The sequence below is a fragment of the Mustela erminea genome, chromosome 3 (genome assembly GCF_009829155.1).
Source record: "Mustela erminea isolate mMusErm1 chromosome 3, mMusErm1.Pri, whole genome shotgun sequence".
Taxonomy (NCBI): domain Eukaryota; kingdom Metazoa; phylum Chordata; class Mammalia; order Carnivora; family Mustelidae; genus Mustela; species Mustela erminea.
In genome coordinates, this window is record NC_045616.1 from 124171252 (window position 1) to 124187790 (window position 16539).

At 40.3% G+C, this 16539-nt stretch overlaps 1 protein-coding gene across 8 annotated transcripts in view; it reads right to left on the bottom strand.

Moving 5' to 3' along the window:
• Positions 1–661: 661 nt before the first annotated feature.
• FBXO38 (F-box protein 38) overlaps positions 662–16539 on the bottom strand; it is a 54537-nt gene continuing 38659 nt past the window's right edge. For 4 of the 8 annotated variants that reach the window (XM_032337389.1, XM_032337390.1, XM_032337393.1 and 1 more), the window contains 9 exons: positions 16197–16376; positions 13947–14681; positions 8935–9035; positions 8633–8735; positions 5197–5363; positions 3787–3932; positions 3058–3161; positions 2663–2776; positions 662–1264 (listed from right to left, as the gene is read on the bottom strand). In XM_032337389.1, the coding sequence (XP_032193280.1) occupies positions 1086–1264; positions 2663–2776; positions 3058–3161; positions 3787–3932; positions 5197–5363; positions 8633–8735; positions 8935–9035; positions 13947–14681; positions 16197–16376 (1829 nt within the window). In that variant the 3' untranslated portion in view covers positions 662–1085. Of the gene's footprint in view, positions 1265–2662; positions 2777–3057; positions 3162–3786; positions 3933–5196; positions 5364–8570; positions 8736–8934; positions 9036–13946; positions 14682–16196; positions 16377–16539 lie in introns of those variants that run through there. The other 4 variants (XM_032337392.1, XM_032337396.1, XM_032337397.1 and 1 more) reach the window with 4 other exon arrangements.

A 16539-nucleotide genomic window follows, 5' to 3' on the forward strand; every position in this document is an offset into this window, starting at 1 on the left:
TTTTCAGTTTAAGCAATTTGTGAGGTCACTCAGCCAGCAAGCGGCAAAGCTATCCCTCAAACGTAGGTGTTGCTCTAAAAGCTTTTTTTGCTCTTGACTCCTGGTCCTATAATGAGGCATAGATCAGGGTGAAGTTCTCTTCTGAGAAAGGAGAAAGGCCATCTCCTAGTGACCAGGTATTTTGGGAAATTCTGCCCCTCCCAGTGTTCAGTCACGGAAGAGCTCTACTTACTACTTTGTGGCCACAGGATTTTAGAGAAAAAAGAGACGAGAGACAAGATTACACTGGAATCTTACTTAGACACAACTCTACACGTTCCATTTCTGTGCAGTTATTTGCTATTCTTCTTTAAAAACAGGGATTCAGGTCCAAGGCAAGAGAAACGTTTTTAATAAACTTTTATTTTTATATTCAAGATAAAGCATATACACAACTGAATGTGGAAATAAATAATTAGAAATGCTTTGGAAACTTCCATTTTCCCTCTCAAACTCAATTTTTTTTAAACTCATAAATCTTTTTATTTGATTTTAAGAAAAACGGCAACTATAATACCAAGAAAAAAAATGAATCACCATTTTGTACACAAACATAAAGCTGCCTCCTATAGGGTTTCGTTGGTTTTAATAATAACACAGAAAAAAGCACACAAGACAAAAAGACTCTTCAACAGATTTACTCAAACAGCTTTGCTCGAGAAGAAAAAGGCACAGATTTAAGGGGATGACAATGATTATTAAGAATATAGTAAATGAGGGCTCAGCCAAAAAGTGACAACTTTATGAACTAAGTCAGGAAAAATGAACAAAATGAACTCTTTCCAATTATCTGCCTTCATTAAAATGAATTCTTAAATTAAATTGTATAAACATATGATATAAAGGTGGTACTCAGGAATTGTCTTTGTATATTTCCTCTATGTACAAATCTTTGTATACAACTTCAATGTTCCTTATACATTTCCTATATACCAAAATGTGCCAGGGCCTCCAAACCGCATGCCCTGAATCCCTGTGGAACTTGCCAGCTGCTGGGTGACCCCTTCTGGCTTGTGCCAGAACACGTGGGAAGTAGGAGGGGTCAGTCAAATGTAGTCATCTTCCACGGGCTCCCCGTTGACATCGCAGTAGTGGATGAAAATGGCCACTACTCTCTGAAATACACCCTTCTTCATCTGACGCATCTCGGAGATTTCTTCTCCTATTGTTTCCATACAGATGTCCGCAGACAGCTGCCCTTTCCTTCGAGGAGCATAGATGGTGCCTTGGAAATTAGAAAGTAAAGGGGAAACATGTAGGATTATGAGAATCATCTGGAGGTCACTGGTGAAGCTGGTACATGAGAAAAGCCGATAATGTGATGCCACCGAACTAGGTGTGGCTCCTGGACTGGGCCCCACGTTACACGTGCCATGCCACGGCTCACGTCTGGGGCCTCGGAGAGCGCGCATGATTAAAGGCCCAACGTGACCAGGCACCAGACAGCTAAGTCACAGATACACGTATGTGTATTCTTCCAAACTGGTTTCTTCATAAAGTATGTTTTTAAGACTTCCTACAAATGGATGTTCAAGTGTGCTAACACTCAGAAGAACTCTATTCAAAAGAGCCTTCAAGTTTTTCCCCAAATAGCTACACCTGAATTGTGAGTTCCTCTATGATACCCAATGAGAAGCGGTTCATAAGGAGAATAATCATTCGTGTAAGTGGAACAATTTCAAAATATAGCTGACAAACTCTTAGTCAAGAGTAAGAAAATTATAAGCATCTAGGTAACGAAAACATCTAGGTAGAAAAATCTGTCTCCAGGACTCCTACCCACCGACCTTTATATATCCATAGTAAGTCAACTGACTGTACAAACTGAGAGCTGCTACTGGCAGAGGGAGAACCAAACAGCAAGAAAAGGCAAATAAAAACATTTACATGAGCAGCTGCGCTCTTTCCACAGTTTGGCTACTGTGGCCACTGCTGCTAAACAGCTGGGGTGAAGATGCCCCTTCGGATCACTATGCTTGCATCCTCTGGGTAAATACCTACTAGAGCAATTACTGGTTGTAGGGTTGCTCTGTATTTTTTTTTTTTTTTGACATGATGTACATATATGCAACGGAGTATTACTCAATGATAAAAAAAATGAAATAACTACCATTTGCAACGTTGGGGTGGAACTAGAGGGTATTATGCTAAGTGAAGTAAATCAATCAAAGACAATTTTATGATTTCACTCATGTGGAATTTCAGAAACAAAACAGATCACAGGGGAAGGGAGGGAAAATAAAGTAAGATGAAATCAGACAGGAAGACAGACCATAAGAGACTCTTAAATCCAGGAAACAAACTTTGAGGGTTGCTGGGTAGGGAGATGGTGGGGGAATGGATAACTGAGTGACGGGCAGTAAGGAGGGCACGTGATGTAACGAGCACTGGGTGTTGTATGAAACTGATGGATCCCTGAGCTCTACCTCTGCACCTATAATACACTATATGTTAACTGAATTAAAATAACATTTTTAAAAAATTTAAAATATTTAAAATACCCCCATTTACATGAGAAGCAATATAAAGACTACATACACTGCTTTTAACTCAAACAAAACATTAAGTATCTAACACAGTAGGATATATTCAAACTAGAGAATAAAAATCAGGTCATAATTACTTTCTTCATCATCTTCAAAATCGTATCTGGCGAAGCTGTTGGGTTCTGCGGCCCGTAATGATCTCAACCAAGGGAAGTCAGAGATCATGGAATACGGAGCTCCATCCACAACCCCTAAAAGAAGACGACACATTAACAATGCTGCTGGTGTGGAAGTAAGAACAGGGCCAAACACTGTAACACTGTGTAAGCAGAATGTACAATGTGCTTTCTTTTATCTCAGCTGCTTCGGATTATTTTGGGGATGGTGAAGACTCACAGAGGGACATTAGTACGCATCTAGTCCCTGCTACTGGCAGATACTCAGAACACCCATTCCTACCCTCCCTACGGCCTGTCTCTCCATCTAGTCAGTGAGCAGCTATGAAGGTGACCAACCAATGGTCAATGCTCACCTTCTAAAGTGTAGATTTCTCTACCCCAGGGGTACTTGGGGTATTTCTTTAAGTCATCTTCACTTCGTGTGGCTTCAGGGAAGAATTCATACTTAATGAGTTCTCTGGAGGCAACAAGAAAAATTAAATAAAAATTACAAAACTGGAAACAGTGCTAGGGTGTGGTGAAGAAAGGACCTGTCAAAGTTGTACTGGGCCTAAAGTCTAAGAAACATCTCAAAGAAAGTATTAAGTAGCTAACAGAAGTAGACAACTAGAGGATACATATCTAGTCAGGTCAAAATTACTTTCCTCACTATCTTCAAAATCCTACTGGGAAAAGAAAGCAAGCCACTCCAATCAAATGTCTTGTGTATATAAGGTGCTAAATAAAACATTTATATAACATCCATAAAGAAGTTCAACTTTCTGAAGATGTAAAACAATGTTTAAAGATCTTTAATTTCATCTCTTTGCCATGCACTGGGGCTAAAGGAATGAAGTCAGTGCACATGTATGGTTTGTTCCTGCAATTTCTAAGTTTAGAAATGAAGTTACAAATATATATGCATGCTTTTTAGTTTTAAGTACTCATTTCCCTCCATTTTTTACATCCTATATGTCCTATGGTTCAGTGCCTGAAAAGCTCAGACAAAATCATTTCAAACAAAGAACAATTAGGATTCCTTTCTGGGACCCCTTGCCACAGGAAATGACCAAAAAACCCTTCCGGGGCCACAGATTACTTACTGATTGATGTTTGCTATCGTATCCATCCAGCTGCGGATGCGCACCTTGTTCCGGACGTTGGGAGGGTTACTGAACTCATGGATAATACAGATATGGTAGGGGTAGGGGCCGCTAAATAGCTTCTGCTCCAGGGTCAGTGTGTCTACCTGCGGAAGACATCACAGGGCTTTTGACCAAGGAAGAGAACGTCCTGCAAATCTCTTTTTAGAGTATGAGTCATCTTTCTTTAAACCTGTTTTAAAATCTTTGGTGGATTTGAAAACCAACCAGTCACATTCAGTCCTGAACCAGCTTGCCATGCTGGGAGTGGGGCTAGTAAAATTCTTCTCAGCAAACTTGCTGATTTACATGTCCCTGTTATATACACACCCACTAAAGCAGGGAATCCTGATGCAGGTAACTGACCCCGAGGATCCACTTCTGATTACGTCCTCCACAGCTCTAAGTACTGGCCGCATTACAGAGCTGCGAGTGTGTAGGTTCTATATACCCTATTCAAACCGGCCTACTGCCAGGCCTAAGAACAGATACCCTTGTGCCCTTGTAGCCTTTGTTCACTTGCCTTCCTCTCAAGGAGCCCTCTTCCCCATCACTATTTAGGCAATCCCACCTTACCATCTTAATGGCAAGTATGTCTACCTCCTACTGGAAAAGCAAACTTTTCAAGAGAGGGAGGATGCACTATGTGTTCTTCAACCCCAGAAAATGATAGACAACAAATGGTATGTTTGCTGGAATGAATCTTCTGAGGCCAAGCTTAAACACTGACTGCAACGATTACTTATTATTTCCTTTAAACTTTATTCTAGCACCATGCACAGAGTCGTACATACGATGTTTGCTCCTCCCCGCTGCCCGGTTTTATTGAGAAGTAATCGACACACATCACTGTGTAAGTTTAAGGCATACAGCAAGATAGTCCGATTTACATACATTGTGAAATGAGGACCATAACAGGTTCAGCCAATATTCATCTTCTTATGTAGATATGATAAAAAGTCACTTCACATATATTCATTTAATTATCATCGGTGTAGGTTTTTATTCTAATTTTACAGATGAAGGAATAAGACAAAGAAGCCAAGTAATCTGCTCTCAGTCAGTGAACAAGAACTTGAATCAGGCTGTCTGAAACCTGTGCTCTTATAAGCACAGGCAACTTTTATTAAGTATAAAAACTTAAATAACAACTGCCCTCATCATATAGCTTGCTAAAAACCCACAAAAATCAAGCAGAGAAGTATTAAGGACGAAGACTGGCCAGGCAGTCTAGCTTGGCTAAAAGAACTATGTAGAATCCAAAGACTTATTATCACAGGTTGAGAAAATAAATAAATTCTGAGTCGAAAAGGTAGAAGACTAAAAAAAATCACTGCAACAAGCTCAGAAAAGGCAGAGCGAGCTTGCTACCTGCTGCATCGGGCGTAGGTATATGATGCGGTTTCTGTCGGGCGGCATCCGGAGGATCTGATCTAGCACTTGATCCATGTTCAGCTTCTTGCATTGTGCATAGTCGAATCGATTCACAATGGGGGCATTTTCTACTTTTAAATGTTTCAGTACCCTGCACCTGGTAGCTACAAAAAGAAAACAATGGTAAGCACTACAGATACTTTACACAAACTCATACAGCAGTGTATAGCCCATCTGGAATCATTCTGGGATGACAGGGACAATCTGTATTAGCAACAAATACTGCAGAGGGGGACATCTCTAACCTAGGTCAAGCACTGTCATCAAGTACAATTAACAGCGATCAAAATGATTTGAAAATGTCATAGGGTGCTGGCTGGCTCAATCAGTTAAGCGTCTGACTCTTGGTTTCAGCTCTGGTTGTGATCTTGGGGTTGTGAGACTGAGCCCCACATCAGGCTCTCCACCCAGTATGGAGTCCACTTGGAGTCTCTCTCCCACTCCCTCCGGCCCATGTGCTCATGCTCACGTGCACACTCTCTCTCAAAGTAAAATTGTTAAAAAAAATAATAATAATAATAATAATAATTCTGTCCTATTTAAAAGAAGGTGGTCACCATCATGTTGAAGGAATGTCAAGGTACTTTTTCCTAGTTAAGATTTTACTGGTAAAGAGTCCATGTTCGGGTGCCTGGGTGGCTCAGTGGGTTAAGCCGCTGCCTTTGGCTCAGGTCATGATCTCAGAGTCCTGGGATCGAGTCCCGCATCGGGCTCTCTGCTCAGCGGAGAGCCTGCTTCCCTCTCTCTCTCTCTGCCTGCCTCTCCATCTACTTGTGATTTCTCTCTGTCAAATAAATAAATAAATAAAAATCTTTAAAAAAAAAAAAAAAAAGAGTCCATGTTCCAGAGGGTAATTTTCCTAAACATAACTGTTTATAAAATACTTATCAAAAGGAATGAATGATGGTAACTATTAAATTATACAATCTTATGGGTAATGTTCAAATAAACCTAGAATAATTTACAAATACTATCACATATTCACCCATAGGAAATGAGCAGAGTTGATTTTAATTCCTATCCTAAGCATAAAAGCAAAACCTTTAAAAACCCAAAACATTTGGATACTTTGGTCTGAAGCTATATAGTCCAATGTGGTCATCTTCTTTTTAAATTGCTATTAAAACTAAAGTGTATTAAACTTAACAATTTAGCTCTTCAGGCATTAGCCACAGTTCAAGTGTTCAACAGTCACATGTGGCCAGTGGTTACCATATCAAGCAGTGTAGATACAGAACATACCCATCACTGCAGAGAGTTCTATTAAAAATGCTGGCCAGAAACATGATTAAATATGCTCCCTATTTAACATGTAAGTGTCAGGTTACAGAGAAAACTGGTGCTATGTAATAAATGAATTTAACATTTATTAACATTTATTTAACATTTATTAACAGCAAGCTAACTTCAGAAAAATATCCCCTTCCTTTTTTTTTTAACCCCAAAATTCATTCTGATTCAATTTTTACTATAGATTTCAACCTGGTCCAACTCAAGAGAGAATCAGATGGAAGCTAACAATAAAACCATACGGCCAACACACTTGATCTCTTCAACATTTCATAAAGACTTCTATAACATCTTGACACAATGTCATCACCTGCTGAGCAACTGAGCCCTGTAACTAACTTGATGTTGGAGGGCTAAGCAAGTCTCTGCCTTTCTGACTCATTTTCTCCTTCGGGAGAAAGGAGGAAGGAGAAGCAGGGCAAGTGATCGGAAAGAAGGAAAAGAGAGAGGATCAAATGGTGATATGAAGCCAATGGCTCTGCACTATAAAACCGGACAATGCTGAGGTCAGTTTGGGCCTCAGTTAGTCATTTCGCCCACCATTAACTCAGTCAGCAAATATCCCTGGTCTCAAGATACGCTGAGCTAAACAATTTGGTTTAAGGGCAAACAAAAGGCAGGACCTGAGGCCATGCGATCCATCACTAGGTTTAGAGAAGATATGGAGAGAATGAATCCTCGGAGTCAAGTGCAGAGGTGAAAAATAGATTCTCCAAGAGATGAAGAAAGAAAAGAATAGGAAGTCAAAGCAGCTCAAAGGCTGCGAGGCAGATTCTCAGATCTCAGAGGGGAGAGTGCTAACAGTACTGCCTTAAGCCAGGCTGGGCTCTTCTGCTGTTACAACCTCTGGGCTTCTGAAGGGCCCCCTGATTCTGGTCTAGGAGCAAAGTCCAAGAGGAGATGGTCATTTAGTAGATATTTTAAAACTTCGTTGACTGGAATGGAGTAAAGTATTACCTCTTAAGGGTGAACATAGGATCTAGAGATTTCTAGAATTTAGGAGAGAGGTAGCATTTAAATCATTTTATCTCTTCTTTCTGGAATTCTCTTAGTGTATGACAAACTGTTTGCTAAGGATTTCTTTGCTTTGCTTACTAGTAGTAACAGACAAATGCAAAGAAAAGAAAGAAAAGAAAGCCCTTAATACTCCAGTACAAATATAATACAAACTAATAATATTAGGTATGCTCTGAGTTAGCGGACAGACCCTCCACTATATATGTGTGTACATATATACATAGACACGCACATGCACTTTCTGTATTTAATCTTCAAAAATATGTGTTTATAGGGTAGACATAATTATGTATAATTTAAAATTGAAAAAAAAATGAACACAAACAATATATAACTTGTCCAAGGCAAAAAAACATGTCATATCTTCATAATTCTACATGGATAGGTAGGTATACAAAACATAATTTTGAGTGAAAATGGAGAAATGGACATATCATACATGCGAAATTTTAAAAGCTCACATAAAAAATACCCTACCCTCTTATTTGTTCATAGGTAAATACATTTATAAGTAGAGATGCACTATTAAAGGCATGAGTAGAGGAGGTGAAGGCTGATAAGACGAGCAACGTGGGACAATGGGACCAAAAGGAAAAGCCTGAACTAAGGATAATGTGCCACAAACTGAAATTGATTGATGATGTCAATCAGACCTACAGCCATTAAGTATGTAAGGCACAGTCCCCACTTCCGGCAAAAACAGAAACACAAAACACAAACAATGTCATATAGCACGGCCAACGGTCGAGAGAGGATTCAAACTGAGATCTACTTGACTCCAAAGCCCACCATGTTGTGAATCTACTCCATCAGATCAAGTAGCAATTATCATTTGGAGGAAAGCAAAGGAGAGGCTGTTTTAAAAGATGAAGTCTGCACGTGCTCCCTCACAAACACTGTGGAGGAACTGCTTGAGAACTACAGAACAAGGACAGAATTAGAAATAGTCCAAGGTAATGATTCCTTTGAAAAAAAAAATAAAGAAATGTTATTGTAGTATTTACGAGTCTTTAATTCTTTAAGCTCATCTGTGATGCTTTTGGATGACACAGGCCTAGATCCATACCATGGATGAACATCATCTTGGGACAGTCCTTTAACACGAGATCTGTGATTCCACAGTTGGTCATAGTGACTCCAACAAGATTTTTGGATTTTAATACAAGGACCTACAAGGAGAAAAATGTTAAAAGATATGTCTTTCTGCAGATTTTTGTTTTAAAGTGTAAAGGTTTTCACTGGCACAAGTTAAGAAGTAGCTATTACCAATTTCTTCTTTTAGGGCAAAAAATTAAAAAGATGGAAACTTTAATGATTATTCAGGAATGTGGCTGAACTGAAAGTTAAGTGGGGATTTTTTCCCTTCACCTGCACATGGTCATCCTCAATGACAGGGTCACTGGTACTGGTGGACTTATCTGCTGTCCGCTTTCGCTTCATGGCATGACGTGGCTTTGTTTTGGCAACTTCTAGAAAAAGGCAAGAGGAAAATCCAATTTTTAGCTATTAGCTTTCTTTCCATCAAGAGAACACATTCAAATGCGTATTGCATATAACTCTATTGAGGCAACTCTCAAATCTATGACTTGGTTCCCAGTAGGGTATCACCAGATCATATCCCAACAGAACACATGACCGCTATTTCCAACTAACTATTCCAAAACAAAATCGCCCTCCATTATCTCAAGCCAGGTGACATCATATAGGATTATCCCTTCTCATACTTTGGCCGTATCAACAATCTAATTGGGTATTAACTTTAACTCCTTGTTATACCCATCCTAAATCCCAGTAGTATTGAGGATGGGTATAACAACTCAAACTACTGATGGATTAAACTCACCACTTTCCTGCTGAACTTTAAATTACTAACTACTGCTTAGTAGTTAGGCCTGATATCTATTCTCAATTTTATTCCAAACCATGTCCTAGTCATTTGCCACCACCAGAGCGTATGAAGCCAAAATCATTCTAGCTCTTTCTGCCTCAACCTTTCCTGACCTCACTTTTTGAAATTCTACTCATTCCTGAAAAGTCCAGCTCAAATACCACTTACTCTAACAAATCACATGGCCCCACAAAACTTCTATTCCCTGCATACTTGTTTTGTTTCTCCACTTAAACTAAAAGCTCCCTGAAGGCAAGAACATTGCCTTATTTCATCTTTGTGTCAATGTCAGCCACTAGCAGTGATCTAAAATGAACATCTACTGAACAAACGGCACTCGGCATTCACTGAATGAATGAAGGAGTGCAATGCAGGTGCAGAAATGGAGTAACAATAGTAACAAATATTTACTGAGCGCTTACTGTGCATCAGGCACTTTACTAAGGGTTACTTGCAATAACAGAATCTCTGAGAGAGATTATTCTCCCCGTTTTACGTATGAGGAAACAGAGACAAGGGACGGTAGAGCAGCCTGCCACGGTCTTAGTGGTGGACCCAGGAGGCAACACCAGACAATGAGAAAACCTGCAGTCTTTTAACTAGCCAGATCCTGGCTAGTAAAGCCCTAACTCATTTACTAGTGCTGTTCTAAAACCTGGCAGTTTAATTGTAAGAACAAATATTGTGTTGATTTTATTTAAAGGCAAGGTCTAAATTCATCTCTGAAATTTTAACAAGCACATACACATTCTAAGACATGACACTAAAAAAATCACTGTCCTCATTTTTGACAAGCGTTCTGTAGGAGAGCATTTATTGAACGCAGTAAGGTTGATCTTCACGAATTAAATCTCACCCCGCTGCCTTTGGATACCACTACTAGATTACAAACATCCTACTTGGTAAGTAACTTCAAACAAAGTGTAGAAAGAAAGATAAGGAAACAAAGTGCCAATACTGCAAATTTTCAAAAGGCTTCGGTTAGATGGGAACTCTAGAGATCTAATCCAAGTGCCATCCGCCCAACCCCAGAACCTTTCCTCTACCATTTGAAACCTCTGTGAAATCTTACGATGCAAACCAACTGAAAGGAGCTACCTTGGTTGAAAGCTAAAAGAGAGCCTAGGATTTCTACCCATGGAATGTCCTCTAAAGATCCTGAACCCGAACAAAACCCTGGGGTTCCGGAAAAAGAAGAGAACTATTGATCTAGCCAGCCCACTGAAGGCCTTCTTTCACAGTATTCCTGAAGGAACTTCATGCAAAATCTAATTATCTTTATTGACAAGGAATCTGCTAAAGGTAGCACATTTCAGATGACAGATAAAATTCATACACCTGTTACAGCCAATTAATAGGAGCTGGTTTGTCTCCCAGTACCCGAAAAATGAAAACAAACAAACAGAGATCTGCTTCCATTCCTCTACGGCTGTGTTGAAACTAGAATCTTCTGTAGCATTCTCTTTTTATGATCTGATTCTCAAACTTTTCACCTTCCAGGAATGCTCTCCCTTAATTGACCAGAGCATGGGGTTCAAAGTTAAATTTCCTGCTCTCCAGAGTACCCAAACTGGCAGTTCATATTTTCTAAGAAAAGTTGTAAAACAGAGTCACACTTTACATGTAGATGAGCATTAAAAACAAAGGCTTCCAATGTAAAAGAAAAAAAGAATTCATGTTTTTTTCCCTCATGCCTCCCTCCTTGGGGACAGTTCTCATGATTTCATACATCAACCAGCGTCAACATACCTCATACGTTGGTTCCTACCACTTATTAAGTTCACAATTATTCACTGAGCCCCATACCATGTAACACATTGTGCTAGAAGCTGGGAATAAAATGCCAAACAAGCAGACATTGTCCCTGCCCTCATGGAGCTCAGTCTATTAGAAAGACAGACAGTAAAACACAGAATTACAACACAGTATAGTTAACACTGGTGTAGAAGACACTACAGAAACACAGAAAACAAACCAATTCAGTTTTGGGGTGTCAGAGAAAGCGGTTAGTATTTATGAGACCCATACCAAATTAATCTTAAATGTTATTTTTTGATAATCCAATTAGTTATTTCACAAGTTAGTTATACAATGAGGATACAAACAACTTACAGGTATTTATTCCCCAAATAAGAATTCACAAGATAGCTATGTTAGCTTCTAACAGGGTTTTAACACAACATAAGGCCATAATTTGAAAACCAAAATAAAAACTCAAACATTTTCTTTGAAAAAGTGATTTTTTTAAAAATCCGTAATAATCAAATTTTGTTCCTTTGTTACAGTGGATTTTTCTCCTTAAAACTCTGAAGAGCAGAATGGCCAAGAGATATCAAAAACATGCTAGATCAAAAATAGTAAGTTGAAAGCTACTCAAATAACTTGTTCTTTCCAAAAGAGATCCAGAGAATACTAAAATCAGCACTTTGATTCTCTCTAGCAAAGTTGTTACTGAAAGAAAATGGACATTTGCATTGTTGAAAAAATATGAGGTGGTAATTTACCTACTGTACGGTTAAACACGCATTAGAAGTCTTCTCAAATTGAAAAAAATCATGACTGATATAATTTACCTAGGAAAGTAAAAGTGAGGGGTTCCCCCCCCAATTTCTAAGAATTCTTTAAGCTAAGAAAAGTTCTAGACCTGAAACAAGTCAGAAGGAAATGGTAGAGGACAGTGGAGCACAAGACGACAAAAAGTCAAAGCCCCTAGGGTTAATATTAAGTATTTATATTAAAAACAAAAACAAAAAACCCCACCACAAAACAGTAACAACAAAAGACAAAATGAGAGACAACACAGTCCTTAAAAAGGAAGACTCCACACTGTAAAAATAACAATTATCTTTTCAGTAGATCAATGTAATGAATTCCAAAAAAATCCCAAGATTTGCTTTTGGAACGTGACAAATTATTGTAAAAACTATAACAATAAATAAGAAATGCGTAACTAGCCCAGGAAATTCTGAAAAAGAAAAAAGAAAGAGGACAGAACACTGGAACAGAACAGAGTGCCCAGAGACAAGCTTATCTCAGGGACATGACACAAAAATATTTCAAAATAATGAATGAGAATGGATGCCGATAAACAGCACTGAAACTACTCTGACAATTTGGAATAAAAAAATTTAGTTCCTTCCCACAGATTAAAATAAAGAGCTAATAAGCAAATGGATAAAAGAATGAGAAAATATGAACAATGATCTGAACCATGCATAAGGAAGGTCTTCCACTGCAGAAAATAAAGAAATCATAAAGGTAAACAAGTAGATCTGACTTGACAAACATGAAAAGCCACGCAACAAAGGCGTCGTCACAGGAGTTCCTGTGTAACGGGCACAGAGTTCCCGCTTGGGAGGATGAAAACATTCCGATGGATGGTGGTAATGGTTGCAGGACAGCGTGAACGTACTTAATGCCAATGAAACATACACTTCAAAATGGCTAACATGGTGAATTGTGTGCTATGTATAAGAAAAAATAGTACGATAGAACATTTAAATTTTAAGGGAAATGTGTTTTTCATCATATGGCAGAACTAGCGTTTGTAAAGCATAATGAAATGTGTGAACAAAACTCATATTCTATTCTGAGTTTAAGGTACTATGATTAGTACATAATTAAGGTCTTATATTTATCTTACAAAAGCTTATTTTTGTTAGTTTAGCTCCACATGATATGACTGGCCCTATTTAGCATATAAAAAAAGAACTAACTCTACATTCTGGAGCTAATTTTAAGATCTTCAAATTAAGGGAGACCTGGAGAAAATTAAAATATATTATTCATTGATAGCTATTTATGACTTAATAAAGGCAGGAGAGATTACTTAAAAATTAGGTCAGAAATATAAACAGAACTATGAGAAATGTGCTTACCCCATCCAATCCATTGCCTTGGCATATACATTATAAATGTTATCAATGAAATTATATACATATATATGTTTTGAATATATCTTCACCAAAAATAATTCTCAGCCAAACTACCTACTTACCTGCTTACCTCCTGGCAAACCTAACTGGAAGCAAAACTAGATTTCAGAAAGAATTACTAAATAGTGCAGAGGTAGACACAGGGGTACACCCATATGCTATGTTTCCCAGCCCCAGCAACTTCAGGTCCTTACCTTTTGGCTAAGGTTTAAAGCTTCACTAAGAATCGTAACTTCCCTAAATATGGGCTGGGAGCAGAGTTGCACTGGGGACTTAGACATCAGAATCAGTATGGTATTTAGGGTCAATATACAGAGTTATATTTTTCCCAGAAGCTTAACTGAGTTTTCCTGGGCTGGAGGTTTTACAAGATGTTTCACATGCCTTCCCCCCACCCGCACCACTGCTGAAAATTAGTTTAAACCCTGTATGATCACAGAACCCCAACACAGAATTCCATTTGCCAAACTGGCTTTATGGAAGCAAGCTTATGGAACGAGCTCATGCCCCTGGCAAGGCCTGCCCTGCAGTTGCTAATCCTGGCGGCATTGTCATACCTGACTCAGATACCAGCGGTACATGGGAGAGTCTGCTCCTGGCCCTTGTTAGGGGCCTCCGAGGGTAGTCTTCATGAGACTGCACGTCACAGCTCTCAGGCTGGGAGCTCCCCCTCCTGTCCTCACCTGTAGCCCCAGAGCCACTCCCATTAGTCCTCTCATCATGTGCTGGGCCTGAAGACCCCCCTTGTGGCAGAGTCCTAAAGGAAAAGGCGGATCTCGTACCATCCGGGCCATTCACAACACAGGCTCGGCTGGTTGAAGGACGTTCCTCATCAGAACACCTGCTAGTTCTCCTTTGGGATTCCTGGGGCCTGTGACAGCAGCATCTGGGGCAGACAGAACTCTCTGCATCACCCTCCTCCATGGCCTCAGAGTCCTCTGACCCACCGGGGGAGCAGACACACTGCCTGGACACATCCGCTTCTGAAGGGCTAGGCTCGGAAGAGCCGCCGCTGTTCACCGTCCTTACAAAGTCGGGGCTCTGAGAAGCAGTGCTGTGTGAGCTGGAGGTTCCCGCTGTGCTGGCGGTGGCGCTGCTGCAGCTGGGGTAAACATCCTTGTTTTTTTTCTTTTCGGGAATATCCCTAGCTGCTTTCATATCGGCTTTGATCTGCTCACTGGTGACCTGACAGCCTTTCTCACAGCTGCTTTCCTCGAGGGGAAACTGCTTCGATTGGCCCATCTGATGGGAGTTGTACCTCTTTCGAAGTGGAGTCTTGCCTTTTCCACTTACTGCTTACAGAAAAAGAAGAATGGCCCGAGGAAAAGAAAAGATTTCAGTACAAATTCTGGACAAAAGGCAAGAGTAAATTTGGAACAGGAAACAATGTACACTAATTTTCCTCAAGTACAATGGTGACCACATCATTCGGCTGCTCACAAATTCTCTATGGTCTCTAGTGCCCACCTGGTTTATTCTCCGCTCAGCCTCCGCGGCCCACCAGGATCTCGTTCCAAGCTGGCTGTCTGTTCTCCGCCCCTCTATGTGCGGACTACACGCTAGCCCAAACTTTTCTTTGAACATACCCCTGCCGTGCTACCTCCAGGCCTTTGTTCTCACCCATTCTTCAGCCTTGAGCCTCTGTTCAATCTCCCCTGTGCCCCCACCCCGATGCCCCTGGAGGCTATGCCCTGCATATTACCATCTACACTGCTGGCCTGACTCTTCCATCAGGATAGAGGTTCCCTAGGAGAGAGGGATCATGATGTATTCATCTCTGCATCCCTCACCGCACCTACCAGTACCTGGGGCACAGTAAGGCTCAATGAATATACAAAGGAATACTTAAGATTTTCTCTGGCTGACAGATCTAGGCTCTAAATTCAGAAACTGTACATCCTAGGAAACAGGTTAGTCAGCTGGTTACATTTCTTTCCCTCAATTTTAGTTTCCATAAAAGCTCCTTTCGACCCCAGTGTGAAAATACCAGAATTTTTTGAAAGGAATAAAATAAGAATGGAGTACTCAGTCATTGGTTAGTAAATGATTCCAAGTCTAAAGAACTAAGCTTTCCACACCCAAAAGTGGTTATATATTTCAGGGCCAGTGTTAAATGTACACCGAACGCTGAAACATATTAAGAAGTGGGGTACCCAAGGGAAATTAGTGGATAAATTTTAAAAACCTCATCCTTTGCTCAGGGTGATATGCCCGTAGTTCTGAGAAACAGAAGGGAAGGAAAGACAAGGAAGAAGAATGAATCGAAGGTTAAGAGAATTATAGTTTCTTGGTGAGACAAATGGGAGAGGCTGCTGACTAGATGTAAGGGGAGGCAGGGATCCTAAGACAAACTGCAGGACTCCCTCAAGCACCAAACTAGCCACCAACACTGACTAAGCGCAACTGGACAGAGTATTAGCTGGTGGAGTGGTTGTTTTCTCACTGCTCTGGACACCTCAGGAGTCATCCCCCACGTGAAGCCCAGGCCTCTCACTAATCCCTGATACCCTGATGCCACAAGGTCCTGAAGCCTTCACTGTGGAAGTCACAGTCCTCACATCTTCCCTTCCCTGAACCCTGTTTCCACAATTCCACAATAGTTTGTTGTGCTATACTTGTCCTCAAGAGCGCCACCCAAACTGCCCTCTCCCTTGGGATACTGTCCTTCTCACCTCCTGTCACATTCCAAAAGGAATGCTAACTGCACCACAGGCTGTGGTAGGGACACATTATATAAAGGTCAAGTGTGTCTGTCAGTTCCCATGATGGCTCCCACTAACCAGTCCCAGCAAGACATTTCTTCTCACCTGACAGTTCCCTGGACTGCACTGACTCTCCAGATTTTTCTTCACGTTCAGAGTAACGCCGAGCACCATTCTTAGGAATCCAGACTTCTTGGAGTTCTAGACTATCTTCCTCATCATCACTCTCTGAATCATGAACAGTAATTGGGGTTGGTTTTACTACACGCTGAAGACCACTGGGTCCTAAAATAAAAAGCACAGGCCTAACAGTTACTTCTTGCCAAGAAAGGCTCTCACTTTAAGTCTTGTTTACAGGGATCTGGGCTCACAGGGATGCTTTGGCTCTAGGTAGCCTCTCTTAGCACTCATGTTGATGGAATATACACGTTTCTAAAGGCAGATCAAA